Source organism: Schistocerca gregaria, chromosome 1 (assembly GCF_023897955.1).
Source record: "Schistocerca gregaria isolate iqSchGreg1 chromosome 1, iqSchGreg1.2, whole genome shotgun sequence".
In the NCBI taxonomy this organism is placed as follows: domain Eukaryota; kingdom Metazoa; phylum Arthropoda; class Insecta; order Orthoptera; family Acrididae; genus Schistocerca; species Schistocerca gregaria.
The window spans coordinates 622,675,181-622,693,835 of record NC_064920.1 but is presented as its reverse complement, the minus strand read 5'-3'; the positions used below and the strand labels follow the sequence as shown (position 1 = coordinate 622,693,835).

At 39.1% G+C, this 18,655-nt stretch overlaps 1 protein-coding gene across 1 annotated transcript in view; it reads left to right on the top strand.

Moving 5' to 3' along the window:
* LOC126365371 (neuroligin-1-like) overlaps window positions 1-17,753 on the top strand; it is a 723,598-nt gene extending 705,845 nt beyond the window's left edge. Inside the window, exon 12 of the mRNA XM_050008142.1 lies at window positions 16,071-17,753. Coding sequence (XP_049864099.1) covers window positions 16,071-16,298 — 228 coding nt within the window. The 3' untranslated portion in view covers window positions 16,299-17,753. The remainder of the gene's footprint in view (window positions 1-16,070) is intronic.
* The last annotated feature ends 902 nt before the right edge of the window (window positions 17,754-18,655 follow it).

Here is an 18,655-nt window from a genome sequence, read left to right as displayed (position 1 = left end):
TAACTGATACAATGTGACATACCTCTACCATGCACTTCATGCTGGTTTGCAGAGTATAGATGTAGATGTAGATGACTAGACCTTACAGCATAACTTCCACCAGTACTTCATCTCCTATCTTCCAAATTTCACAGATGTTCTCTTGCAAAACTTGTGGGACTAATACTCCTGGAAGAAAGGATATTGTGGAAACATGGCTTAGCCACAGCCTAGGGGATTCTTTCCAGAATTAACTTTTACTCTGCAGTGGAGTGCACACTGATATGAAACTTCAAGGCAGATTTAACCTATGCTGGAGTAAGACCCGAACCAGGGATCTTTGCCTTTTGTGGTCAAGTGCTCTACTGACTGGGCTAGCTGAGCACAAGTTCTACAAGTTTTGCAGGAGAACTTCTGTGAAGTTTGGAAGACAGGAGATGTAGCACTGGAGGAAGTTAAGCTGTGAGGACAAATCCTAAGTTGTGAGCACAGTTGGTAGAGCATTTGCCCACCCAAGGCTCATGTTCAAGTCAAGGTCAGCCACACAGATTTAATCTACCAGTAAGATGCAGGATAATAGTTCATATTGTTGATATCAGTGATGGCTCATAATTATACATATGCAGCTGTCTCATGAATGTCATATTTGTGGACCCATATTGATTGGAAAGCTTTTACTTCACCAATGTCAGTTTCCACTATTAATTATGACACGACCTATGTAAACTGCCCAAGTAAAGGACCGAGTCACCACCAGTTAAACTGTCAGCCTTCAGTCTTTGAATAAAACAGATCAAAATGTATAAAAATACAATGACAAGAGTAAAACAATGACCTAAAGCTGTCGTAAATCCTATAGAGATGATTGTGCTGTAGGTTCCTGATAACATTTCCCTGCATAAGGGATTTGGAAGTAGATGAGATTGGGAAGATAACATATGAAAAAAGACTGGAGAAGTCCAAGAGACAAAACCTTCACAATCCTTACTCAGATGTCACAAACAACTGTGTGAGTTTAGTATGTCTGAATGACAGAGAATATAATGGATATTGGCTAGTAACAAGTATACCCTTAGCCATTTGTTGTGATATCTCAAATCTGTTTCATCATTCACTTCCATTCAGAAGTATGTAAGTATTCTGCTCAGTGATGTATACAACCTGTGTACAAACAGTGAATTGCTGGTGCTGAACTCTGCCCTGTTCTTTGATTTTAGCTCTTATGAGAGTAATTGTAGGAACTCAGATGAGACTGTATATTCTATCATAAAACTAAGTGATAACCCACACAAATGAAGTAAGGCAGGAGGTTGCAGCCATGTAGGATTCAAGTAATACTGGAAAATTATTTGGATTCATTTGGAGTGGAAGAGGTAGGGTAGGTTATAACTGACAGATGACTAGGTTTCAAAAATGACTTCATAGTCTTGAAGGAGAAAGCGATTGAAATTACATTGAGAAAAGTCACGGTGAATTCTGGGATGTAAGGAAGATGGAACAGATTGGTAGAAACATGGGATCAGGCCAGAGTTCTGAAGAATGAGGGATGCAGCAAAGTGCTGGGAAACAATTATGCCTTCTGCAAGGGACTAGTATAGGTATTGCAGCTAGATGAGGAGCTGTGAGAACTTCATCAGTGAGTAGTTGCAAAGGTTTTATTTTCATATTTTTTTATTTTTCATTTTCTACTACTGTTCAAGTTGTGACTCATTGCAGAGTCAAGATCAGTTCACTTAAACAACAGACAAGCTGGTAGTGGAGCAGAGAGGGTCTCAGTTGGAAATATTCGGGATAGTATTTGCCTTATAAATCAAGGAAAACATCCCATAAAATCAGGATTATAAGTTGGAAAGTATTTTTATTTCATTCTGAACAATTTCTCTCAGACATTAATGTGAAATCCTAGAGTATGTGTAAATTTATTTTCATGTGTACTTAATCAGGTCAATGACTAGTTTGAGATGTGCAGTGTTCGTGTTTCACTTCCAGTTGCCAATCTTCCACAGAATAATTCCAAAGAGGAAAGCTACTGATTTATACAGTTATCATTAATTTGCAGTTCTACAGAAATAAACACAATATGAATATTTCACAGTTCTCACTGCAGTTCGTGAAGCTGAGGGCCAACCATCTGTTGATACCAGAAAAGTTGTTGTTTGGCTTTCTTCATTTGTGTTGGTTCTCACATAGTTTCATGAATACTGGCATTTTATGAATGATTATTATGATAGACTATAGAATCCCACCTGATTTTCTTTAGTTATTATCATAAGCTCCCAGTAAAGTCATAGAGCAGGGAAGAGTTCAGTACCAGTAGTTCACTGTTAGTACATAGCTTGTATACATCATTTATTTAGTAGAATACTTACATGCTTCTGAGTATAAGTGAACAGTAGCTGTTCATGATGAAAGAGTTTTGAGATATCACAACAAATGGCATAGGTTACACATGCTACCAGTCAACACCCACTGCATGTTCAGCCTTCAAACATACTAAATTCATACAGTTGTCTATGTTGCGGGAGTATGCATTGTGAAGATCTTTTTAGAGAAAGGAGGGGTGGAAGTGGGGGGCTTAGAGTGCATTCTTGTCAGTTTCATTGGTCAGTAAACCATTACATGTTGTTTTCCTGGCAACTGATGACATCTTACCTATACATGCATCACCATCTGCTATGTATTTGTTTGTAAAATTTAACAGATAATGGAAAAGGAGTGAATAACAACATGTAAAGGATAAATTACTCACTACACAGAAGAGGTATTGAGTGGCAGACAGGTTCATTGAAAAAGGATTGCTCAATATAATTAGCTATTGGGCTAAGTCCTTCTTCAGATGTGCACACACAACTGACATGGCTGCACAAAGTAAATTCATTCAGTTGTTAAATTTGACCACACATCAAACATACCATCCAAGAACAATACCATCATTCTGACAGTTGCCAGCCATTCCACATCAAAAGTCTCTTCCATACAGCTGAGCCACCCACAGCTGCCACATGTACAGTGATGACTAGACCCCCTTTAAATATACCAAGCGAATCACTGCGGCTTTCACAGATTGAAATTACCATCCCCATCCCAGCCAGAAACATATATCATGTGTCTTGTCTTCCCTGTCACCTATCATCTCCCATATCTCCACTGTCCAGCCACAGAGGAGCACCTCCCCCCCCCCCCCCACCCTCTCCCCATCATCACTCAGTTCCACCAAGGACTAAAGCAACTGAATCATATTCTCCACCAGAGCTTCAACTCATTGCATTTCCTGAAATGTGAAATTTCCTCCCCACCCCTCCCACAGTTGTATTGCACCACCTACACAACATCCTTGTCCGTCCCCATTCCAACTATGCTCCCAACACATTGATCCACAGTTCATACCTCAGCAGCAGACCTAGATGCAAGACCTGGCCTGTACATCCTCCGTATATGACCCACTCCATTTCTATCACAAGCATCTCATAACCCATCAAAGGCAGGGCCATATGTGAAAGCAGCCATGTGATTTCACAGGCTAACTGCAACCATTGTGCTGCATTTTACATGGGTGTGATCATTTAACAAGCTGACTCTCTTCATGAATGACCACCACCAAACTGTAGCCAGGAGACATCAGGTCCACTCAGTACACAAACATATCACTGAACAGTGTGTGCTCAACTTCAACAACTTCACAGCCTTTATCATCTGGATTCTTCCCACCAATACCATATTTTCTGAACTGCACTGGTGGGAACTCTCCTTGCAATATATTCTTTGTTCCCATAACCCCCTGGCCTCAACTATTTTTAGTTCATGTCCTCCACCTACCTATACCCACTTTTCTCTACTCCCACTCTAGCCCTACACATGCCAACTATCCTGCCAGTGTGAACCTGTATAGTCGTATTCTCTTCTCTTCTTCTCCTCACTCCCCTTCCAACCCCCCCCCCCCCCCCTCATCACACAATGCAGCCTCACAATGCTCCATTTAGCATCCCATTATTGTGTTCTCACCACATTCATGATTTGTGAATGCTCCCACCAGCAGCACTAGAATTTTCCCCCATGCCTTCCTTCCTATCCCTGCCCCTCCTTGCACAGCACTTCTTCTATACCCCACTAAACACCCCAGGAAAGATAGCTGCTCACTTCAGAAGCAGTCACAGTCAATGCCCAAAGATGACAGTGTGTGTTTAAGTTATGCATGGGTGGATGTGCTTGTCTCTTGTTTTGTCTAAGTCTGATGAAGGATTTTGTCCAATAGCTAGTAATATCGAGCAGTGTTTTTTATCTTTTTTAATGTGCCTGTCTGCTACTCAGTGCCTCCTCTATATGGTGAGTAGCAATCCATCCTTTTCATATTGCAGTTAATACAATTCTCTTGATTTATTCACTCCTATTTGCCTTTGAAAAATTGAAATCAACACACATGGCAACTCTAGTTTCAAACCTTCATACAGACTCAAATGTTCCCCACAGTTAAATCTGAGAAAAGTTCTGAGCAATGTGTTGTTACATCACGTTTTTAAAAGGTCATTCCCCATCTTATAGAACAACAAACAAAATCCAAGAAACTTATTTAATGGTGCCTTGTCATTCTCAGCACTCAGGCATCATCTGAGGCAGATATGGTGCATGTGGTAAGCACACCACTCTCCCAGCCATTGTCAGTTTTCATAACTGGTGTTTCTGCTTCTCAATCAAGGACCTCATCAATGACCTCACAGGGGCTGAGTGAACCCCACTTGCCAATAGCACTCAGCAGATGTGGACAGTGACCCATTCAAGTCCTATCCAATCCTGACAGCACTTAACTTCAGTGATCTGATGAGAACTGGTGTTACCATTGCATCAAGGCCATTGACACTACACAAACATTAAACCAAAATAACAATTATCAACATAAATATACTCCTGTCAGAGCACAAAAAGATGAATAAGTTCCTCTTTAAAAGTCTCTGACAGAAAAATGGGGAGCCAGCTACCTCAATCCTCATACCACATACCTTATTGAATTTTTTCATACTAACATATTCATGCCCTCTTAACATAAAAAATTCTAAATCCTTTTACTTAGTCTCTCTCTCTCTCTCTCTCTCTCTCTCTCTCTTTCAACTTAAACTTAATACTTGGCATTTCCCTCTCACTGCCACTGTCTATAAATGTCTCTCTCCAGCTGTCTCCTTTTTCTCCCACTGATTTACAGTACATCCCACAGCCACTGCATCCTCTCTCACTTGCCTGTCTCCTTTTGTCTTTCATTTCCACTGCCACTGTTCCACAACACTTCATCATTTCAAAATTTCTGTGAGGTCCAACTTATTTTTTTCCTCTGTACTCACATGTTTAAAATTCTTTACTCCAAAAGGCAACCTCATCCTCTGTGTCCACATGTTTAAGTTTGCTGGTCTTGGAGGGTCCAGACTCCCAAGCCTATGTATTTATGGTCTCCATTCATCTCTATGTTTCATTTTCACTGTCTCCTCTTGCTTTTTCTCCCACTACTTCTATTTCCATCCTTCTCTCTTTCTCTTTTGCTGCCACTGTATTCCACTGACTGTTAGTATCTTCTCTCTCTTTGGCTCCAACTGCTATTGTCTTTATTCACCTCTCTTTAACCTTCATTGCAACTCACTCTCTCACCACAATCACTGTCTCCTCTCTCTTCCTCTTTCACTGGCACTTTCTCCTCTCCCCTCTATTGTCATTGTCTTTCTGCTACTCTCTTTCAGCACAAAAAATTGCTATGTTTGCTTGCCAAATATTTTTGTGAAGAAAGTGGAATGAGGATTAAGGCAGCTGGTTCCCCAATTTTCTGCCAGAGTCTCTTAAAGAGAAACATATTCTCCTTTCTTGTGCTCCTCAAGTTCACTTTCACAACTTTACATACAAATGTGCAACTAAAGTGTCTGATTTGCAATTACAAAGAATTTTGTGTAACAAAATAACTGTTCATAAGGTGCTTATGTTGCCAGGGGGCACCATTGAATAATTTCCAGGTCAAGACAGCCTTTATAGGCAAGTAGTGCCTGTTATAAAGAGGCAGCACATCACAAAATTTTATTCGTGGAAAAAGTGTGACTAAAAACATAGTTTGGTAAGCACAGATCCCTTGACATGTGCTCACTACCTCAGTTACAACTGCATTTATTGAGTATTATTTTATATGCTTATGTATGGTAACTTTGAACTTCTGAATCTAGGTAATGGATACAGAAAAAAGTTTCAAGGTTCCTCAAAATATTGTTTTATGAGTATATGACAAAAATGTTTACAATTTCCCATGAACAGAAATTACAGAAGTGTGTGCACCCACAAGTGGTGCTTTTGGCAACCAGAGATCATGATTTTCTGGGTCTATTTCATACTGGATACAGATTTAAAAAAAAAAAAAACCAGAAAGATGGTGTTTCTGGGTGAATGTCTAAAGAATGTACAATTAAAATTTCAGCCATTTAGTTCATCAGATAACTGCAGAACACAGGAAAAAATGGCTAAAACTGGCTTTTGTTATTTTCTGTGTAAATATGGTAACCTTAAACGTCTGTGTCTTGATAACAGAAGAAGATATCACAAAAAGTTTCAATGCTGCCTGGGAAAATCATCTTAAGGGTATATGGTAAAAACTTTGACCATGTGTCATGAATAGAAGTGATAGATGTGGCCATTCCTACAACTGGTACTTTTAGTAACCAAAGATCATAGGTTTTCAGAATTTCTGAGTTGAACAAGCTACCTCATGTTCACCATAGAAGACACCTAATTGAAAGGAACCATCCAATTTTCTCAATTTGCCTGGACTGGAGGAAGTGTGTAGTGTTTAAATTTTGACACTGTACAGTAGGATAGCTACAGTACACCCATTCTTCTGAGAGGCATATGAATTATCACTAGGACAATGGCAATCCAAAACATTTGATGACTTATCTCTCTGATCAAAGGAACCCAAGATATGATCCCCTGAAAAATCTGTTTTTTGAATTTAGCTTTTTCTAACATATTGGTAAAGTGCACTGTCAAGCATGGGACACTATAAATTAATGAAATATGGCATAATCACATTCAAGGACAAAGTGATCCAAAGTTCAAAATTTATTGAATTTAATTGGGCTTTAACCACAACAGCTTTTCTGTAATTTTTATGACAAATAAAAATGAAACAGACAGACAAAAAGTTAGTAAACTGCTTATTATTTCAAAAGTAATCAACGTAACTGCCAATACATTTGTCCCACTGCATTACAAGGTAGTTAGTGGCTTCATGGGAAAATATTCACATACGCCTACAGAACCATGACTGTGCCCAGGCATGCACCTTTTCATCTGAAGCAAACTGACAGCCACAAGCGTCTTCCTTCAGGGCTTCAAAAATATTGAAAATGTATTGGCAGAAATCGGGGCTGTAAGAAAGATGTGTGAGCTTCCCAGTGAAACTTCTGCAGTGCACTCACAACAAACTTATACTTTCTCTATAAAGTCCAGGGGTGTCAAGAAATTGATAATTTTCAAATGCACAATTTTTCCCCAGTTTTTATAGGAAAATTATTTCCATTTTACTTTTTTATTAATTTTGAGACTAAACAATCCTTTTTCAAACTTTATATTGATAATTATCAGAGATGCCTAATTAGTTACAAGTTATACCACACATACAATTGAAATATTATTAAAATAATAAATAATGTATTTTTATTTAGGTGCAATAAAAAATACAAAACAAAAATTATAAATTCTGCTCTTACAAACACATATACGGTGTAGCTTTTTGATTAAGGGAAACAAACTAGAAAATTATCATGATAAAAATGAATAAATCATTTCTGTAAATTTTCTTTTTCTGACAAAATCTTTGAGGCATCACTCAACACATGTGCTCTTTCCATTTCTAATTCTTTGATTTCAGCTTGCTTTCATTTGTTCATCCTCTTCTGTTTCACCTTCCTTTTCTTATGTTTCATATTTTCTTTGGGCAAAGAATGTGCATTGTAAAACCAGTGTATAAAACTTTTGTCACTGTTGAAATTGTCGACTCCATTTGCATCCTGGACTGTGTCATATATGTATCTTTGAGCAATAGGGCTTTTTCCTGTTTGATTTTCAGCTATAATTTCAGAATTTGCAGAAAAGCCTCACTCAACAGAAGCATTTCCATATGAGATTATTAATATAACTTGCACAACATTTCAGAAATTTAGGTGTGGCTTTGAAAATAAATTGATTATATTAAGCCAAAATTTGTCAAGATCATTTTCACTTATCTTATAGCATTTCATCTCGTCTTCAGTGCTTTTTTTCTCTGCTGATCTCCACAAATTCAAGTATGACATGGTCTGTCTTTGAACCCTATTTCCTGGTTTAATGTGATTTCTGGATTCAAGCAGGAAACTGCGCATGTTGAGTTGTATCTGATTGGTTATCTTTTTTGCAAATTCTCTACTATGCCAATAATTCATGGTCACATATTTTCCTTTAGCAATAATATTTCCTCTTCAGATACATAGTACTTCACACAGAAATGGAGCCACCAGGACATCACTCTGAAAACTGATTAAATATGGTGCCAACAAACATGCTGTTGAACTGAAGAATGTCAGTTACACAGCTAGCAATTTGTCCCTAACAGGTTCAGAAACAACTCTGAAACTTGATGGCTGAGGAATAGTTTTTGATTTATTTATCTCTTGTTAACGTAAGTTCAAATATGTTCAAGAATTACAACAGCTTTTTCAGCAGAATTGGCATTTTTTACCCATCACGCTCCACAGAATGACTTAGAGAAAGATGAAGATATGTTTGTCTCAGTGTATTGTGACCTTTGTGCAGATGAATCATGAAATAAATAATAAAGCACTCTCAAAAATAACACAATTTCCCAATTAGTTTTTGGGTATTTCTGTTTTTAAATAGCCATGTACTATGTACAAAGTGCAGGTACAAAATTGTAGCAGTTGTAGACAACTGAAGGAGTCTTTTAGGTCCTTGTCTAAGTCATTCAAAAGTTTTAAACTCACATTTGGTCTGTCCATTAACAACTGCAAAATTTTTTGGGGTTTTCCAAATCCTATGATCTTTTTACACCTTCAAGAAAATCATTTGTCTTGTAAATTTAAGAAAAAGAGAATTCAAGAATATGTATTTTTAATGATTTGTCATGGTCCCAAAATTGTACATATAAATCCATCAGGGTTTTTGAGAAACCATATTTGTACTTTCATCAAATACCAGTGTGATCATTTCACATTTGTTGGTCAGGTCAGCAAGTTCACAAGTCGTGTATGATGTCAATCTGTATACAATGCTGTAGCAATGTTTTGATTTTTGCAATTGCATTTTCTTTGCAATTTGACTTTCCAGAAATAATGAAGGGGATAACGCTACACAGCCTGATGAGCTCTGACCTGACAAATGACTCCTGATGGTGCACAAACACCACAAAATTTTAGGTCATGTAACACCATCTGACAGTAAATATTCGTACAGTCATCTGTCTTTTGTTTATTTCTTTCAAATAGTCTTTGTATGTTACTGGCAGTACAGTTAGCCTTTTGCCGCTGAGCAGGGTGACAGCAGTGCACAAGTAGCAGCAATCTTGTATTTTAATAACTGTTTAAATTTTGTGTCAAATTGTTTGTGCTCTCTGTAGATTAGTTCAGACATACTTTGCACAACAGTATTTTGCATGGATAGGGAGTGCGACTGCTGTGTTCAGATGTGGGCTGAGTTGGCATCCCTTCGCTCCCAGCTTCAGGCAGTGTTGGCTTCGGTCACACAGCTTGAGGCTGTTGCCAATGGGCATCACTGTGGGGGTCGGGATGGGGGTTTGTCAGGTACGGCCAGCTTACCCCCCAACTACAACTGTGGCTGCCCAGGATACTGCCCACATTGAGGCTGACCCCTCACCCATGGTAGAGTGGGAGATCATCTCGAGGTGTGGCAGGGGGCAAAAGACATTCTGGAGGGCTGAACGGCTGAATGGAAGGCATCTCCAGTTTGTCTGATGAACCAGTTTCAGGCTCTCTTTCTGGCCATACATGGCTGCTTGTCCTGTTATGGTTGCCTCTCAGTCTGCAAGATCTGGGTGGTTGCAGAGGGTGGGCTTACTGGTAGTTGGGAGCGCCAACGTCAGGTGCATAATGGGGCCCCTTAGGGATATGGCTGCAAGGGAGGGGAAGAAAACCAATGTGTGCTCACTGTGCATACCAGGGGGAGTCATTCCGGATGTGGAAAGGGTCCATCCAAATGCCATGTAAGGTACAGGGTGCACCTATCTGCTGGTGGTCGCTCATGTTGGCTCCAATGACGTGTGTCGCTATGGATCGGAGGAAATCCTCTCTGGCTTCTGGCAGCTATCTGATTTGGTGAAGAATGCCAGTTTCGCTAGCAGGATGAAAGCAGAGCTCACCATCTGCAGCATCGTTGACAGGACTGACTCCGGACCTTTGGTGCAGAGCTGAGTAGATGGTCTGAATCAGAGGCTCAGACGGTTCTGCGACTGTGTGGGCTGCAGATTCCTAAACTTGCACCATAGGGTGGTGGGGTTTCGAGTTCCGCTGGATAGATCAGGAGTCCACTACACACTGCAGGTGGCTACATAGGTAGCAGGTGGTGGTGGTGGTGGTGGCTAGTGTTTAACGTCCCGTCGACAATGAGGTCATTAGAGACGGAGCGCAAGCTCGGGTTAGGGAAGAACTGGAAAGGAAATCGGCCATGCCCTTTCATAGGAACCATCGCGGCATTTGCCTGAAACGATTTAGGGAAATCACGGAAAACCTAAATCAGGATGGCTGGAGACAAGATTGAACCGTCGTCCTCCCAAATGCGAGTCCAGTGTGCTAACCACTGCCACCTCGCTCGATATAGGTAGCAGGGGTTGTGTGGCATGGAGTGGGCGGTTTTTCAGGTTAGATAGCCTCGGGCAAATACAGAAAGGGCAACAGCCTCAAAGGGTGCGGGGCAAAGTCAGGACATGCGGGGACCAAGCAGCAATCGGTATTGTAATTGTAAACTGTTGAAGCTGCGTTGGTAATGTACCAGAATTTCAAGCACTGATAGAAAGCACCAAAGCTGAAATCATTATAGGTATGGAAAGCTGGCTGAAGACAGAGATAAATTCTGCTGAAATTTTTACAAAGGCACAGATGGTGTTTAGAAAGGATAGATTGCATGAAACCAGTGGTGGCATGTTTGTCGCTGTTAGTATAGTTTATCCTGTAGTGAAGTAGAAGTGGATAGTTCCTGTGAATTATTATGGGTGGAGGTTATACTCAACAACCAAGCTAGGTTAATAATTGACTCCTTTTACTGACCTTCTGACTCAGCAGCATTAGTGGCAGAACAAATGAGAGAAAATCTGGAATACATTTCACATAAATTTCCTCAGCATGTTATAGTCATAGGTGGAGATTTCAACTTACCAGATATAGACTGGGACACTCAGATGTTTAGGACAGATGGTAAGGACAGAGCATCGAGTGACATTATACTGAGTGCACTATCCAAAAATTACGTCGAGCAATTAAACAGAGAACCAACTCATGGAGATAACATCTACTACCTACTGATAACAAACAGACCCAAACTTTTCGACTCTGTAAGCACAGAACAGGGAGTCAGTGATCATAATGCCATTGCAGCATCCCTGAATATGGAAGTAAATAGGAATATAAAAAAAAGGGAGGAAGGTTTATCTGTTTAGCAAGAGTAATAGAAGGCAGATTTCAGACTACCTAAAAGATCAAAATGAAAATGTCTGTTCTGATGCTGACAATGTTGAGTGTGTATGGAAAAAGTTCAAGGCAATTGTAAAATGTGTTTTAGACAGGTATGTGCCGAGTAAAACTGTGAAGGACAGGAAAAACCCATCGTGGTTCAACAACAAAGTTAGGAAACTACTGTGAAAGCAAAGAGAGCTTCACTGCGAGTTTAAACGCAGCCAAAACCTCTCAGACAAACAGAAGCTAAACCATGCGAAAGTTAGCATAAGGAGGGCTATGTGTGAAGCAGTCACTGAATTCTAAAGTAAAATTCTATGTACCGACTTGACAGAAAATCCTAGGAAGTTCTGGCCTTATGTTAAATCAGTAAGTGGATTGAAGCAGCATATCCAGACACTCTTGGATTATGATGGCATTGAAACAGAGGATGACACACATAAAGCTGAAATACTAAACACCTTTTTCCAAAGCTGTTTCACAGAGGAAGACCGCACTGCAGTTCCTTCTCTAAATCCTCGCACAAACAAAAAAATGGCTGACATCAAAATTAGTGTCCAAGGAATAGAAAAGCAACTGAAATCACTCAACAGAGGAAAGTCCACTGGACCTGACGGGATACCAATTTGATTCTACACAGAATACGCGAAAGAACTTGCCCCTTTCTAACACCCGTGTATCGCAAGTCTCTAGAGGAACGGAAGGTTCCAAATGATTGGAAAAGAGCACAGGTAGTCCCAGTCTACAAGAAGGGTCGTCGAGCAGATGCACAAAACTATAGACCTATATCTCTGACGTCGATCTGTTGTAGAATTTTAGAACATGTTTTTTGCTCGAGTATCATACTGTTTTTGGAAACCCAGAATCTACTCTGTAGGAATCAACATGGATTCCGGAAACAGTGATCGTGTGAGACCCAACTCGTTTTATTTGTTCATGAGACCCAGAAAATATTAGATACAGGCTCCCAGGTAGATGCTATTTTCCTTGATTTCTGGAAGGCGTTCGGTACAGTTCCACACTGTCGCCTGATAAACAAACTAAGAGCCTACGGAATATCAGACCAGCTGTGTGGCTGGATTGAAGACTTTTTAGCAAACAGAACATAGCATGTTGTTCTCAATGGAGCGACATCTACAGACATTAAAGTAACCTCTGGCGTGCCACAGTGGAGTGTTGTGGGACCATTGCTTTTCACAATATATATAAATTACCTAGTATATATCATCGGAAGTTCCATGCGCCTTTTCGCATATGATGCTGTGGTATACAGAGAAGTTGCAGCATCAAAAAATTGCAGCGAAATGCAGGAAGATCTGCAGCAGGTAGGCACTTGGTGCAGGGAGTAGCAACTGACCCTTAACATAGACAAATGTAATGTATTGCGAATACATAGCAAGAAGGATCCTTTATAGTATGATTATATGATAGTGGAACAAACACTGGTAGCAGTTACTTCTGTAAAATATCTGGGAGTAAGAGTACGGAATGATTTGAAGTGGAATGATCATATAAAATTAACTGTTAGTAATGTGGGTGCCAGGTTGAGATTCATTGGGAGAGTCCTTAGAAAATGTAATCCTTCAACAAATGAGGTGGCTTGCAAAACACTCATTCGACCAATACTTGAGTATTGCTCATCAGTGTGGGATTTGTACCGGGTCAGGTTGACAGAGGAGATAGAGAAGATCCAAAGAAGAGCGGCGCATTTTGTCACAGGGTTATTTGGTAAGCATAATAGTGTTATGGAGATGTTTAGCAAACACAAGTGGCAGACTCTGCAAGAGAGGTGCTCCGCATCATGGTGTAGCTTGCTGTCCAGGTTTTGAAAGGGTGCGTTTCTGGATGAGGTATTGAATATATTGCTTTCCCCTACTTATACCTCCTGAGGAGATCACGAATGAAAAATTAGAGAGATTCGAGTGCGCACGAAGGCTTTCCGGCAGTCGTTCTTTCCATGAACCATATGTGACTGGAACAGGAAAGGAATGTAGTGACAGTGGCACGTAAATTGCCCTGTGCCACATACCATTGGGTGGCTTGCAGAGTGAAAATTTAGATGAATGTAGATGTAGATGACTGCTGTGCATATTGATTCCCTGGGCCATTCTGTGGCTTTGAATATATCACTTTGTCTGATACTGGACCTCCTTTTAAAAACAACACACTCTATATTAGCTAATAAATAATACACATTTACAAATTAATAAATTGTACTTCAGACTAAAAACTATTTATAATATTTCTCAAAATTGGGATGAAACACCCACCTTCCTCTCATAAAAAAAAATAAAATAAAATAAAATAAAAAATAAATAATGAAGAACCCTGTGCAACTGAATATTTCTTCCCACCCTCATTTTCTTCCCTAGTCTGGATCTAACCTATACCACTACATATTTTAAGAATGTGAGTGACGTTTCTCATATCCACAACTGAGTAGAATCCTGAGTGCATAAGAGAGCAAATAAGAGTCTCAAGTCACAGTCTGTACGCTCTTTAAACTCACTATCATTGTTTACAACTTACCTCACACTTACTAAACAACCAACAGTCAAACCCGGTTGCAGTTGCAAGTTGCCTAACACCTTCCAAGGGCAACAAAATTTTATTTTCTATATTTTATGTAATTATTGACCAAATTTAGAAATTCAAAATGCTGTCATAATCTACTCATTAAGAGATATATTCATATGTTGAAGATTTCACACAAAAAGTCAAGTATTATAGTTAGAAATTGTGCACAAAACTCATGGCACATAAATTACTCAGACTATATTCATCCAGAATATGAGAGTGAACTATACACCTTCTTTAAAACCTCCTTTTTGACTGCTGCTAACTACAACAATCTAACAGTAAGCATTACAACAGGCTTAATGCAGTTTTGGACATTGTGCTAAACTGAATATGAACATACCTATAAAACACTTTTACAGAACTTATGTCCAGTCCGCGGCTTGTGGTTTTGCGGTAGCGTTCTTTCTTCCCGCACACGGACTCCTGGGTTCAATTCCCGGTGGGGTCAGGGATTTTTTCTGCCTCGAGATGACTGAGTGTTGTGTTTCTTCCAACATCATTTCATCCTCATTCACTCCCAAGTCACCATAGTGGCGTTAAAGAACTTGTGGAGCGGTGGCCGATCTGTCCCGCAAGGGGTCTCCCAGCCACCAATGCCATAAGCTCATTAACAAAACTTATTACTCCCATGTATTTCTACCACAGTAGCTGACATGTACTTTATGCCAGACTTCAAAGAAATGAATTCTTCCACCTCTCTTGCAGTACTAGTAGCACCAATCAGCTTCCTCGGATCTCGGATCCCCACCACATGCAACAACTCAACAGGTATAAAACAGTTATGAATCATTGTATAAATATTGAATTACCAACATATGTTACGTGCGTGACGTCTAGATTCCCCTTTGAATAGCTGCACCTTATTTGAAATACCACATATGGTTTAAACTCATAATGTGTCAATATGGGTATGGTACCAAAAAACTTTTAAAAATACAGATTTTTAAATAAAATATAAGTTTTTTCCTAGTTCCTTCCTGGTTTTGAAAATTCCTGGCTCTTTCTAGGTTTTTAGGATTTCAGGGTTCACTGTACACCCTGAGTCCGACTCTCTCCAGATGCAATTTCCATATTTCATGGCTATCAGTTTGCTTCAGACAAAGAGGTGCATGCCTATATACAATCATAGTTCTGTAGGCAACTGCAAACATTTTTCCATAAAGGCATTGACCATATTGTCTCACAGTCGAATGAATGTATTAATAGTTATGCTGATTACTTTTGAAATAATAAACAGTTTACTTACTTCTTTCCATTTGACTGACCCTTATGTATGGCCATCATCATCAGATATATCACTCTTGCTAAACTGCTTTAACAAGACAGACATATCTGGTGATAATCACACAGATTGAAACTAGTCATAAATAAAAATAAAAACTTCTGCAATAAAAGCCTGTTTTTAAATTCAACAAATATAAATTAAGAAATTTTGTGAACACCAAAGTCATCCAAAAGATTAGTAATTGTACTTGAAAACATTTTAGAACTGAAAGCCTGACTTTGTAGAGTTTAGCTTTTGCAAGACGTCTCTTCTCTTCATTTGATACATACATCCCAAATAGGAATTAGAAGTCTAATTCAGCTGCAAAAGCTTGGAAATTAAAGTTTTATAGCTATAAACTTCTAACTAATGTTGTATAAGTAATTAATTTATTTGATTTTGAAGGCTCTTCAGAAATAAAGATTACAAGCTTACTTATTCTTGGGCTTCTGAAATATTTTCACAATAAAGTCTAGCTATCCTGTAAACAGCATACTAACTGTGGTCTGAAATTCTGCAGACTGAGTCTACATATTGTTTTGTTGCAGATACCCCTGGCTGGTAATGAGATGCCTCTGCGAGAATTCCGCTCGTCGCCGTCCAAGCGCTGCTGCCCAGGTGCCAGCACCATTGCTGGAAGTGGGTCCATCCCTGATCCACCGCCACCTCCCAAGAATCATCCTCCAGCCCCAGGAATCCTCCGTCAAGTTGGTGGTGGCATGCCAACTCCTGCAACAGCAAAGAAACGTGTTCAGATACAAGAGATTTCTGTCTGATAGTTTGAGTAATCGATCTTGGCCCCCCAAGTCTTTCAGTTGACATTGCAGACATGGATTACACAGCAGAATTTGCCCTTCTGTGTTATTCCAAATGGATTTAATGTGTCAAAGAGGCCACAGAGCACATTTTGTGAAACTTAGATTAATGTGCTTTCCTGTATCATTATGACAAGCCTTGAATATCAGGCCTACTTCATTTTAGAACATTTTTCTATAATGCAATTTGGTGAATTATCATTTTGGAATTGTCTCCTAATTTGGTTTTGGTGTTCTGTCATTCAGAAACATGCTGCATTTTGTAATATCAGACTACAATGAATTAATACTGAAATCATAATTATCAGACAATGGTGGATACAAATTCCAGAAAATATTAAGTGAGTGGATTTCTGTCTTTTGCCATAATTTATCTGATCAGCTGAGTGTCAGAAATATGTGCAGAGAAACATCCAGACCAGTGCAGGTACTGTAGGAAAATGAGTGTTACAACCAGAAAAGTGAGACTGTGATAACAGCAGTTGTTCTACAGTGTGAAAGCAGTGATGTGATTTTTGTTCTGCTGCTCAACTATACTACTACACAGAAAATCAAGTGCAGCACATACTGTGATGTTGAGCAAGGTTTTCTTTTCATTCAATTAAAATAGATTCTGAAGCAAACCATTTTCATTTTCTAAGCAGCAGGAAGCAGTGACTCCCCATCAGAGGAAAAAGTGGGGGCTGCAAACTTCTAGATGTCTTTCTCTATCTTCACTTTTTGTATGTTGAATATAGTATTACTGATATGCTCTAATGTGACAACTGTCAACACAAATGTTTGCAATCAAGATTCACAAATGTTCCATGCATCATCTCTGAAGACTTATTTTTATTTCTTCACTGAAACTGCACAATAAATCAGGCACCAGCAGAAAAATACCAATAATAATAACAACAGTGATAACTGATTACAAAGCAGTTCAACAATAAATTCTTATTCAACAGCAGTAAAAGGTATGTTTCAGTGAACATATTCTTATGTGAGGCAACATTCATGAGCTATTTTGTGATATTCCTAAGCCACCAAAACTGTACAAATGTTGAAAGGATCAAAATTGCACAAAGCACATCACTGATCCAATTCAGATGAAATGATACCTTTTATCATCAGCCTTTTGTCATCCCATGATTATGTTAATAATAATTATTACTATTATTGTTGTTGTTGCAACACATTATGTGGCTATTGTTCTTCTTGAAAGACCTCATGTCTTGTACTCCCTAAAGTTGCTGTGTAATAGTACTGTACATCAATTTCATGCATTTTAAAGGCATTTCTTTCTTTCCTTGCTTCTCCAATTTCCAGCCTCTCTCATTTGTACTTCCTTTCCTCCCCTCACTCCTCCCACCCTCAATCTCTTTCTGCTTCACTCCTCTCTCTCTCTCTCTCTCTCTCTCTCTCTCTCTCTCTCTCTCTCCCCCCTCTCTCCCTCTCCCTCTCTCTTTCTCTCTCCCTCTCCTTCCCCCCACTCTCTCTCTCTCTCTCTCTCTCTCTCTCTCTCTCTCTCTCTCTCTCTCTCTCTCTCACACACACACACCACACACTCACACACACTCACACACACACACACACACACACACACACACACACACACACACACACACACACACAACCTCTAAGCCTCAGCTACACCCCTGCAATATTTCATGCCCTGGTAAAAATGATAAAAAAAAGAGTGTAACCGAGCTCAGTAATACATCTGATATATTCCTGTTGCATAGCCATAAACAACATTTCATTAATGACATGTTTTTCAAACCAATTTACATCAGAAATGGCTTTTAAAGTGGCCAATACATCACTGCCTCTAATGTAATTAACATCCGAGCAACCTTTAATGCATTTTGCTCTGAGAAATTGTAAACACTAAATAAAACTTTATATTTTCCAGTGTATAATTATCAGGTCTTTATTTGTTGCTTGAGGGAAACAGAATAATGTGTTGCATATGAAATTTCAATAATCTTCAATGAAATAAGTGTGTATTTGTGTCCAAAACTTGGTAATTTTTGTGCAAAAAATATAAATAAAAATTTTATGATGCATGAGACAAATGTGTCTTATGTAACAAAATAAAATATAATTATTAGCCTTACAATAAATTACCAATGAGTTTAGCCATTTCCATGCAAGTTTTATCTGAAAATATTTTGTTACAGTGCTTTTGAGATCTGTGAAATGTTTTGCATTGAAGGAACAGTCATTTATATTCAAATCCCTGGATAAGTGGCTGAGTGTATGACTGCCTGCACTAATACCAAAAAAAGTGACTAAGCGATCTGCCACTAATAATGTCTGATTACTTACATACCACG